The sequence below is a fragment of the Anopheles coluzzii genome, chromosome X (assembly GCF_943734685.1).
Source record: "Anopheles coluzzii chromosome X, AcolN3, whole genome shotgun sequence".
Classification (NCBI taxonomy): domain Eukaryota; kingdom Metazoa; phylum Arthropoda; class Insecta; order Diptera; family Culicidae; genus Anopheles; species Anopheles coluzzii.
In genome coordinates, this window is record NC_064669.1 from 13501645 (window position 1) to 13511617 (window position 9973).

At 49.0% G+C, this 9973-nt stretch overlaps 2 protein-coding genes across 2 annotated transcripts in view; one reads left to right on the forward strand and one right to left on the reverse strand.

The window, feature by feature from the left end:
• Positions 1–9973, forward strand: part of LOC120961566 (GDP-D-glucose phosphorylase 1) — a 29762-nt gene that overhangs the window by 10460 nt on the left and 9329 nt on the right. The window contains exons 2-3 of the mRNA XM_040385359.2: positions 9246–9444; positions 9527–9904. Coding sequence (XP_040241293.2) covers positions 9256–9444; positions 9527–9904 — 567 coding nt within the window. The 5' untranslated portion in view covers positions 9246–9255. The remainder of the gene's footprint in view (positions 1–9245; positions 9445–9526; positions 9905–9973) is intronic.
• LOC120961550 (uncharacterized) overlaps positions 1–9973 on the reverse strand; it is a 115984-nt gene that overhangs the window by 3610 nt on the left and 102401 nt on the right. Inside the window, exons 5-13 of the mRNA XM_040385335.2 lie at positions 6451–6629; positions 5653–6350; positions 5380–5582; positions 5090–5293; positions 3280–3395; positions 3062–3200; positions 2499–2992; positions 1344–2431; positions 792–1261 (exon numbers count right to left, since the gene is read on the reverse strand). Of these exons, the coding sequence (XP_040241269.2) occupies positions 792–1261; positions 1344–2431; positions 2499–2992; positions 3062–3200; positions 3280–3395; positions 5090–5293; positions 5380–5582; positions 5653–6350; positions 6451–6629 (3591 nt within the window). The remainder of the gene's footprint in view (positions 1–791; positions 1262–1343; positions 2432–2498; positions 2993–3061; positions 3201–3279; positions 3396–5089; positions 5294–5379; positions 5583–5652; positions 6351–6450; positions 6630–9973) is intronic.

Consider the following 9973-nt stretch of genomic DNA (forward strand, 5'->3'; position numbering starts at 1 on the left):
AACTGCCCAGGAACCCTCAAAGTTAGCACAACCTTTTAGGGATACCGGATCATGGCGGCCTATAAAGGCTTTCAAGACTTATTAAGTGCCACACAATCGATCCTTGCTTAGGGCGATAGTCCATATGAGGCTTGAACCCAGGACGGGCATGTTAAGTCGTCTGAGTTTTACGATAGCGCCGCGGAACTCCCCGATGCAACAAAAAAGCAAATAGTAAAACCACTGGACTGGATAATTCCACGACTGAGACAGATTCAAGTACAGTTTTTAGTCCAGAATGGGAATAACGAATGAGGTCAGGATCTGTTCCCGGAACGATAAGGAATCTTTATATGAGTATGGATCTGGGATTAGTTCCAGTACCGGTGGGGATATGTGACATGATCTGTATAGGATTGGAAACACCCAGAATCGACACTCATTCGGGATCAGATTCAACATCGCTAAGGGTTTTGAATCCGTTTCTCTTAATGTGTCCTTTGGAAATTTAAAGACACCTGGAGTTTGTGTTGCATTACCCATTAACCGAGTCAAATGATCTAGTTATTATAAAAAATGAAATAGACAACAAGAGTAACTAGGTACTTTTTAATAGCAGAATAATTAGTCATTTCATCCCGCTACAGCAAAACGTTCCCATTTCTAATTTGCAACCTTGTGCCTAATCAAATTCTGGATTTGTAAGACACGCTACCAATCAAGATTTGTTTCGGAATTTAAAATAGTACTTTGAGTGAATTTTCTCAAAAACTTTTGGTGTTTTGTGCGGTTTTGATTTGTCTTTCTCTTACCTGGTCGCCCACCCGTACACCGTTCCGTGCGCCTGGACCGTTCGGTGCGAGGTCCTTCACGTACACGTTGTTATCGTTACCCTGCACGATGCTGATGCCGAGCGTGTACCGCGTGGTGGTGTTGGCGGCAGCGGCAGTCGGATCCCGATTTCTCTTCCGCACGCCGCCACCCATCGTGGCGTACGGGAAGCGCTCGTCAAACTCGTCGTACCCGTGGTGCGGCACCGTCAGCGACCACTTGCTGCCCGGGAGGGCGATCGATTCCTGGGACCGGGACAGGAAGTGGTGCTCGGCGGTCGGGGCGTCGTCCACGATCGCGTCCTTGACGATGAGCACCGTCGCCAGGATGCGATCGGTCGACGCACCGCCGCACTGGCTGATGTTGTTGAACTTCTCCAGCAGCGTGTCGGAGATCGTTTCGTCCGCCATCGGCAGCTCGAACTGGCAGCTCTCGCTGCGGATGCTTGATTCTGTGTGCAGGAAGGCAAAAAGAGAAACCGGTTTAGCTGTGGGAGCTCCGCTTGGTGACGCAAAACAGTAGTTGCCACTCACGTATCACACAGGCCTTCGGCGACAGCAACGTTTCCGCACTGCCACCGATCGACTGCTCGTCGATCTTCTCCATGAAGTACACCGAGCCCATGCTGCTCTTCACCGACAGCACCTCGTCGACGCTGCTCTCGATCAGGGGCTGGGTCGGCGGGGCCGGCGGCTGCTGACGGCCGTCGCCGCCCAGCTCCCCGTCGTCCTCCTGCAGCAGGTAGGCGCTGCTGCTGCTGCGGCTAATGTTGGCCACGTTCTGGAAGGAGGCGGCACCGCTCAGCCCGCCCGGCGGCTGGTGGTAATGGTGGCCGGTGCCCACCGCCGCCAGATTGTCGAACGATTTGTTGAGAAACTGGGCGGAAAACACCTTCGTGCCCATCTTCACCTTGTTCCGGTTCATGCTGTGCGTCGTCTTTGGCGAGTCTTCCGGTGACATCAGCTGCTGCTGCTGCTGCTGCTGCTGGTCGTAGCCGTACGTTGGGCTGCCTCCCGACTGCGTGGTGGAGCGCAGCGTCCCTACGGTGTGGCCCGTATCGGTACCGTCCGACGGGGAGGAGGCTGGCCGCCGCATGTCTCCCTCCTCCGGCTCCTGGTCGGGCTCGTCGTCGCCCGGCACCATCCGTCGGAAGGGATTTTCGTTCTCCTTGTTCTGGTTCTGCTGGTTGGTGATCTCGACCGTCAGGTTGAGCGCGGACGTGCCGCCACTGCCCGGCTCGACCGTCGATTTGGAGCGCTTCAGAAGGAATCGCTGCCGCAGCCTGGCCAGCCGGTTGTCGTTCAGCATCGACTTCTTCAGGTTGCGCACCCGCAGCCCGGTCGTCTTGAACGGTTTGTCGATCTTTTCGATGTGCTTCGCGTCAAACGCGGCCGGATCGGGCGACGGTTGGCCGTCAATGACCAGCTCGCTCACCGTTCGCTTCCGGCGGCCGACCTCGTCCGCCAGTAGCCCACCAGCACCACCGCCGCCGACGCTGCCCGCCGGCTGCTCGATCGGGATGTTCAGCTCGCTGGCGAGGGTTTTGATCGAGATAAACGAGTTGCGCAGCTTCATGTAGAACTTGTGGTGCTCGGACGCGAGGTTGAACGCAAAGTAGCTCCTGCAAAGCAAAAGAGGATGGAGAATATTACGAAGCTCGGGCAATGTGGCAATTTGCGGGCACTCACTTCCTGCCGTCCATCCGCAGCTTGTACTTGACCAGATTTTTGTCGCTCTTCGGGCCGAGCGTCTCGCTGCGCCGCACCACCACGCAGAACGCGTGCTTCGAGAAGCAGATGTTTTCGATCTCGAGCCAGTCGAAGAACGCGTACAGGTGGCGCAGGAAGCTGCTCTTGCCGTTCCGGCACTCCTGCTGCTCCTGGGCGGCGGTCCGCGGCTGGTAGCGCACGTTCCGCTCGAAGATGGCGACGCCGGCGAGCGAGATCGCGACGTACACGTCCAGCAGGATGCCCTCGCTCGTTGCCCAGGACGCGCTGTACAGGTGCAGCCCGTACTCCTTCAGCTCCTGCACGTACCGGATGAAGTTGTGCTCGGCCTCGCGCTGGTGCAGGCCGCGCTTGTGGAAGTGCGCGTTGCGCAGGTAGCGGGCCAGCTCGCGCTTCTTCCGGTACACCTCCTCCGGCAGGTAGTGCGAGATGGTGAAGTACTCGGTGTACTTCATCTGTGGGAAGGGAAGGTGTGGTTAGAGTAGATACAGACAAGCAAGAAAGTCCTCCAAGTGCTCGCTTACGTGCTCTTTGAAGCTGCCAATCTCGGCCTGTAACGCCAACCCGCCGAGCGCGATCAGATCGTCCTCCGCGCACAGTATCTGCCGCTCGAGGATGCTTTTGCGCAGCTGCAGATAGAGCAGATGGCGCGACTCGACACAGCTGCAAGAGAGGTGGAAAGGAAAGGGAATATGTTAGAGAGTGTGGCCTGCGAGAGGGAGGAAGGTTCGTCCGCGCTCACCTGACGCCTCGTAGCGTGGGGAGAAAGAATTTGATGCGCACGTAAAGGGTAAAGACAACGTTCTCCACCACCGGGGTGGACTTTTTCGACGTGTTGATCCATATCTGGGGCGCTACCTGGAAGTAGTAACAGGGAACGCAGAAAGATGCATTAGCAAGAACCTCATAGAGAAGAAATTGAATCGCAATATGAACGCTGATGATGTAAAGTTGTGTAAATCGCTCGGAGTCGCCCAAAGCCGGAGTCATTCGGAGTCGTCCGGAGACAGTTGACTCCGACCAACTCCTCCAGCTCCAGTCGACGCTGACCGACTCCGGACGACTCCGGACGACTGCAAACGACTCTGGATAACTCCGAACGACTACGACCGGGATGAATTCGACTCCGGACACTATTCTTATTAAAACTATTCTACTTTTTGTGGCGACCAGTGACTTACTCAATTTGTTGGTATTCAATTCACGTTGAGTAAGTCTTCGGGATGGATTGTGAGTGAATTGAATCGCAGTGAATCAGTAGATAGTATGTAGAGTAAGGGTGATTTTACTTGCAAAAGAATCGATCAGTAGTCGCAACAGAGCGTAAGAATTTGAAGAGTTGAAACGTAAAAATGTGAGGGAGTGGCCTATTCGGTATCGGTGAGATCTTCGCACTTAGAGTGTGAGTGATTTGATTAGCAAAAGAGTGGATTACACTAGTACGGAAAGTAAGAGTTAGCTCAATCGAACAAGATTAAATCACACCAATTATGGCTATAATATGTCATCAAGATACCGATTTTGCTCCTACTTTTACTTTTACTTTTATATATCCCATAACCCACACGCTGTTGTTTTTCAAGAGAATCTGGAAGCTTCCCGAAAAATGTCAGACTTTCTTCTCGGTTTATAAAGCGTTTTCGCATAATTTTATGAAACATTTGTTGGGATTTTTTGGACAAATTTGAGACAATGCTGGGAAGATGCCAATAAATTGAAGGATTGTTTTAAAAACTTGTTGGAGACGATTAATGAACGGATGGGACGAATCCAAATAAAGAAAATTAGTGTAGGGTTTCATGAATCTTTCGCTGATATTCATTCATATGAATCTTCAGTGATGAGTGATTCGGATCTCGAATTGATTCCTCAAAGATTAACGAATCTCTAAATATTCGTGAATCTCGAAAGATTCATGAATCTCCTAGGATTTATGAATTTTGAAAGATTCATGTATCTCCAAGGATTAATGAATCGCGATGAATGATAATTGAATATTCAAAAAATCATGAATCTAAAAGATTCATAACTCCATTAAAATTCATATACCTCCAGGGATTCATGATTCTTCCGTCGTGGGTTCAAGCCTCGCATGGACCGTCTCCCCGTAGCAAAACAAACTATCCGCCTGCGTAGTACCTGCCAAAAAGTCTCGTTGACCACGTAGATTGCTACGTCAAAAAGAAGAATAATGGGAAGCTCAAGCTCTGTGAATCTTTGGAGCTGTATGAATCCCTACAGACTCGTGAACCTTTCGAATGAATCTTTTGAATTCATGCATGAGTCTTTCGAGAATCATGAATCTTACGAGATCTTTGAGATTCATGAATCTTTGCAACCGAGATTCAGATTCATTAAATCATTTCAAAGATTCATTCAGATCAGAATTGCCCAACACAAATAACAGTGGTCAGTTTTAACAAATCGGGAAACAACCAAAAAGCCCTGCTCGAATCCCTACATCTCTACTCGTTCATTCTGATTCTGAGCACGCGGAAAAGAGTTGAGTTTAAGCTTGGAGAGTATTCCCTCCGATTGTGTGCAGGCTTTACCTTGTAGATTTTGAGATCGAGCGGCAGAAAGACGAAATCGCCACCGATGAGCGCGCACAGGCCGAGGAAAAAGTTTTCCCCCAGCCCCTCCAGCCGCAGTATCGCCTCGAAGATGTGGCGGGCGAGCGTGGTCGTGGGATTGCACGTGACGTTCACTTTGGTACCGTTGAGCAGGAGAATTGTAACAACTCTGCGATGCTGCGTCTGCCGATGAGGATAGTTAGCATTAGTGTTCCATTTTTTTCTGGATTGTGGATTGGGCGCGATGGCCCTCCGAAACCGTTGCCTACCTTTGCGTCGGTGAGATCAATTGACTTTGGTGCTGAGTGGGAATTGATAATGAACTCCGGACCCTTGTGCGAGGCTACCTGTGCGGGGACGCTGGGATCGGTCTGTTGGCCACCAGCAGCCGCCGCCGCCGCCGCTTCGGTCGGCTTTCGATTGGCGATGGTTTGGGTGGCGATCGAAACCGTCGTCAACGGGATGCCAAGATCTGCAATGAAGAGCGCGGGATGAATGAGTCAGCTGTCAGCTCTGGTGCCGGGAACTCCTCGCCTACTTACTGGGCATGGAGGTGGCATTGAAGCTGCTCTGGTCGAGTGGGGCGGGACCGTCGCCACCATCACCGCCGGCCAGACTCGCCAGATGGTTGATGGACTTGGAGGGCATTAGCCGGCCGGGGCGGCCAGCGAAGTAGGCGGCAGCAGCAGCCGCCGATTGCAGATGCATTCCCCGCTGCTGCTGTTCCGCCGCCGCTTCCGCCATCTTGACCTCCACCATCGTCACGTCGATGGTGTTGCGCCGGTAGTCGGCTCGTCGGCGTGCGGCCAGCAGCTCCGCATTGTGCCGCCGTCGCACGGTAACGCCCTGCTGGGGCAGATGGGGCTGTGGCTGCTCCACCAGGCCGGTGCTGTCCCGTGCCGCCCCACTCTTGGAATACGAGATGGTGTGGTAGTTCGGGTACGGTTCGGGACCACCGAGCGTGTGCTGCTGCTGGTGCCGGTCGTAGGGTCTCGGCAGCGAGCAGAACCTCTGCTCGGCCGGATGATGGTTGCTTGCCGTCGGCGGTCGCTTTACCTTGAGCAGCGTCGCGGCAGTGGACGCACCGTACTCGTGGAAGTCGTCGCCGCAGGACGAAACGATTGGACCGTAGCCTTGCGGTTGATGGCTCTGCTGCTGGGTGCCGATCTCTGGTTCCTTCTTCCGATGTACCTCCAGCAGCTCACCGTGGTCAGACGATCGACCCGAGTCGGTATCGCTTCTGTGCGGGAAGGGAAGAGAAAGAAATGGGCGCAAGTGCATTAGAAGAACAAGTGCATTGGTTGGAGTTCGAGCCGTCTCGGCGGGGCTGGTGTACGTACTTTTGCTCCTCGAACGACTCGAGCGAACGTTTGATTTTCAGCTCCGGTGGTTGCCCTATCGGCGAGGGGCGCTGCTGGTTGGGCGGTTCGGCCGACGAGACCACCTCGCGGTACAGATCGATCAGCATGTGCGAGAACGGTTTGTACAGGTGATGGTTCTTGCAGTAGTCCGATATGATCTGGAATGAGCCCAAGCACATCGAACGAGTTAATTTAATTCCGATTACGATACATTACTCCGAAAGAAGCAACCTTGGTTGCCATGGCTACCATATATGCTATCGTATATCATATATTCTAATGATAATGAGTTTTTGTAACAAGAAAAAAAATAGAAAAATAACCTTATTGTGAATATTCTTTTTTTTCACAAATAAAAATGTTATACCCATTTTTATTTAATAATTCATTGATATAACCATGGTCAAAATTTGAGTATAGAAGTCACAAGTAATAATTTCTTTGATGAATTTATTGTTGCGACTTTACCATATTAGCCATGTAGCATAAAATATCCACTCAATGTCAACCTACGTTGTTTAGATGATCGGTATTTTCATGTAATCAATGAAACTTCTTCTCAAAAACAAATCCATATACAACATAAAACTGTTGTATTCCCGGTTTGATGGTCAAAATAAAACACAAAACGAGGAAACAACAAGAAAACAACCAAACATGCATAAAAAATCATTATTTTCATAAATTTAAAGTTTTTTTTTTCATCTATTCAATAAAACTACCCGGGGGGCATGGCTAACAAAAATGGTCTGACACTCAAAGTGTTCAATTATTACCGCTACACAAATTCTGCGGGGTTTGCTTTCTTTAGCATTTGAGAAAGGGTAACATTAGACGACTTGATTGACGACAATTTTCTTCATTACAAAACGTCTCCCGAACAGGTTGAAAGAGTCCAATGAAATGTCCAATTGTTTCTTGTGGTTTTTAGTTACTTTTTGGTGGGAATTGAAGCGTTTTTTTTTGTAAAGGTAGTGCAGTAAAAGTCGGCATTGGATTTATGAGTTATGACTATTCTGCTAAGGATAAATAAATCAGTTACTGAAAAACCAAGTCAACGAGAGAAGTACAGCAGACAGAGGTTGTGCCTAAGATCACAGAAAGGGAGCCGCTATATGACTGCAGCCGTTTAAGGTACTTCTTGCGGGATAAAATACGGAATAACAACTTCAGGAGAAGAACAAAATGGAATAAGTATTCGTGCATTGGCATACACGAGGTAAGGGCGAATCAAGATTTGGCGAAAGCTCTTCAAAAATAATGGAGTGTTCGAAAAATTCTCAGCTGTAAATTCAATTTTAAAGCTCTTTTTTGGGGTTTGGTGATACGAATTGGCCTGGACATTAATGGCTAGCTGGTTCAAGAATACCTGCCTTGTGGTTCATCTGCAGAGCATGTTGTCAAGCATCAATAATAACTGCAGTGGAACCCCTCGGCCTTTAAGATGAGTTTTTCGCATATAGTGTATTTTAGCGTGTGTGACGATCCCTTTTAAGGTCCAAAATGACTAAAATTAGATTATACGCGTGTAGTATGTTTTCTATTATACCGGAGATATTAGTTTACATTCCATATTTCGATAATGCATAAACATATTCTGGTGTATGCGCGTATTCACAAAGATAATACTGGAAAAAGCCAACGAAATGCCAAAGAAAAAAAAACAGTTTAGAAACTGAGGAAATCAAGCCTCAAACACCCCAAAACTAAACTTGCTCAGAAAATAACAAAACATTATGAAGGTAAACTTGGCAAATGAGAGTTTCGATACTAAGAACCGTTTAGTATAAAACGATTGACAGGAGAAGAAGTGCCATAAAATTGTGCAAGGCATGTATGGTATATTGACGAATGTTTCTTGCGTGCTTTTCTGGATGTACTTGTTCGTTAAGGCGAGTGTTTCCCCTATCAATTACTGTCCAATGGAGGAGTTTCGTATCACTATACATGTGGTGTACAAGTGTGGTGTAGTTTGTATGGCAAGGCATTCATCGAAATGTTGAAAATATTTATGTGTACTGATGTTTTTCATTCGTAAATATTCCCACCACAAAAAAAAAATCAATGGTGATTTGTCACTGGCTTAGTTAAGTCTAGAGGGAAATGTTTCACATCAAACTTTTCGTCGACACTAACCGATACAAAATTCATTAAAAATTCAAAGTCTCCCGTATGTCGGGTGAATATAATAACGGCACGAGTGAATGTCACTGGAACGGATTAAACTCGTTCTGCGGGGTTCCACTGTAATTGTTTCGCGTATAGGAGAACAGTCCAGTCCTATGGATGGGCTGCTCATGCCGTTATTATATTTGAATCTATAACGAGCATGACGTTTGATAACGGATTTAATTACTACAAAGTGGGATCAAAACAATTAAAGCTATTTTTTGTTTTGTTTTAGGAGTAAAAATAAAGTGTCTTATTGGAAAGTGTGTTGGAAATATTTCGTTATCGAGACATGAACCGAATTGGAATGGCATCGGGAACGTGCAGAAAGTCTGAAAGTGAATAGAAACCAAGATAGAAATACTGTCATATAGTTGGATTGTTGAATGACATGCGCTCCCGGGTACACACCTCTGAGGTTATGTTGCGTAGATACTTTTGGATTGAAGTTCAGGGTAATAATCGCAAGATTCTCAAAAAATTGTGATACTTCTGGATGGGTGATTCGAACGAGACTTGGATTGAAGAATTTCCTTCCGAGAATTTCCTTCCAAAAGATTTGTCAATCGCTGGACTAACGTACATTTTCCTCTTTTCCTTTACAGCTGCTTCAACATGCGACAAACACATCCCACCACGTACGAGCTGACCAGCTCGTCGACAGATTCACGCACTGATCCAGAACTGCAACGGCTGCTAGAATCGACCTGGTCCGAACGGCATGATGCCGGCGTTGGCTTTCGCTACCGTCTGCACATAGAACGTGAGCGTATTGCGGAAGGAAAGTTCAACTTTCTCATTCTGGTAAGCTCATTCTGGGCGTCACTATTCCCGCAAGCTTGCTGATTGCTAGTTATTTTGTCTCCCGATCGGGTTCGTCCAACAGCTGAATCGCAAACGGCTGACAGAGCGCCGGCAGCCGCAAGCATTCCAGCTCGATGCACCGTTCGATCCGTCCCGGTTTAACTTTACCCGCGTCGATCCGGCCGAGGTGCAGCTCGAGCTGGTCGCACCGTCGCCGACCACGATGCTGATTAACAACAGCCCGGTGACGGTGTACCACTCGCTAGTCGTGCCCGACCGGGCGGGCCAGCACTCGCAGCTGCTCACATCGGGCGGTGTGCGCGTAGCGTTCGAGCTGCTGCTGCGCCTGCCCGACCGACGCTACCGGATCGGTTACAACAGTCCCGGTGCGCAAGCGTCCGTCAACCATCTGCATCTGCATCTGCTCCGGATCGATACGGCGCTCTACGTGCAGCGTGCGGTAGGCATAGGAACGCGCTTAACACACCCGTTTAAATTGTTTAACCTGTACATGTGTTTGGTTTTGTTT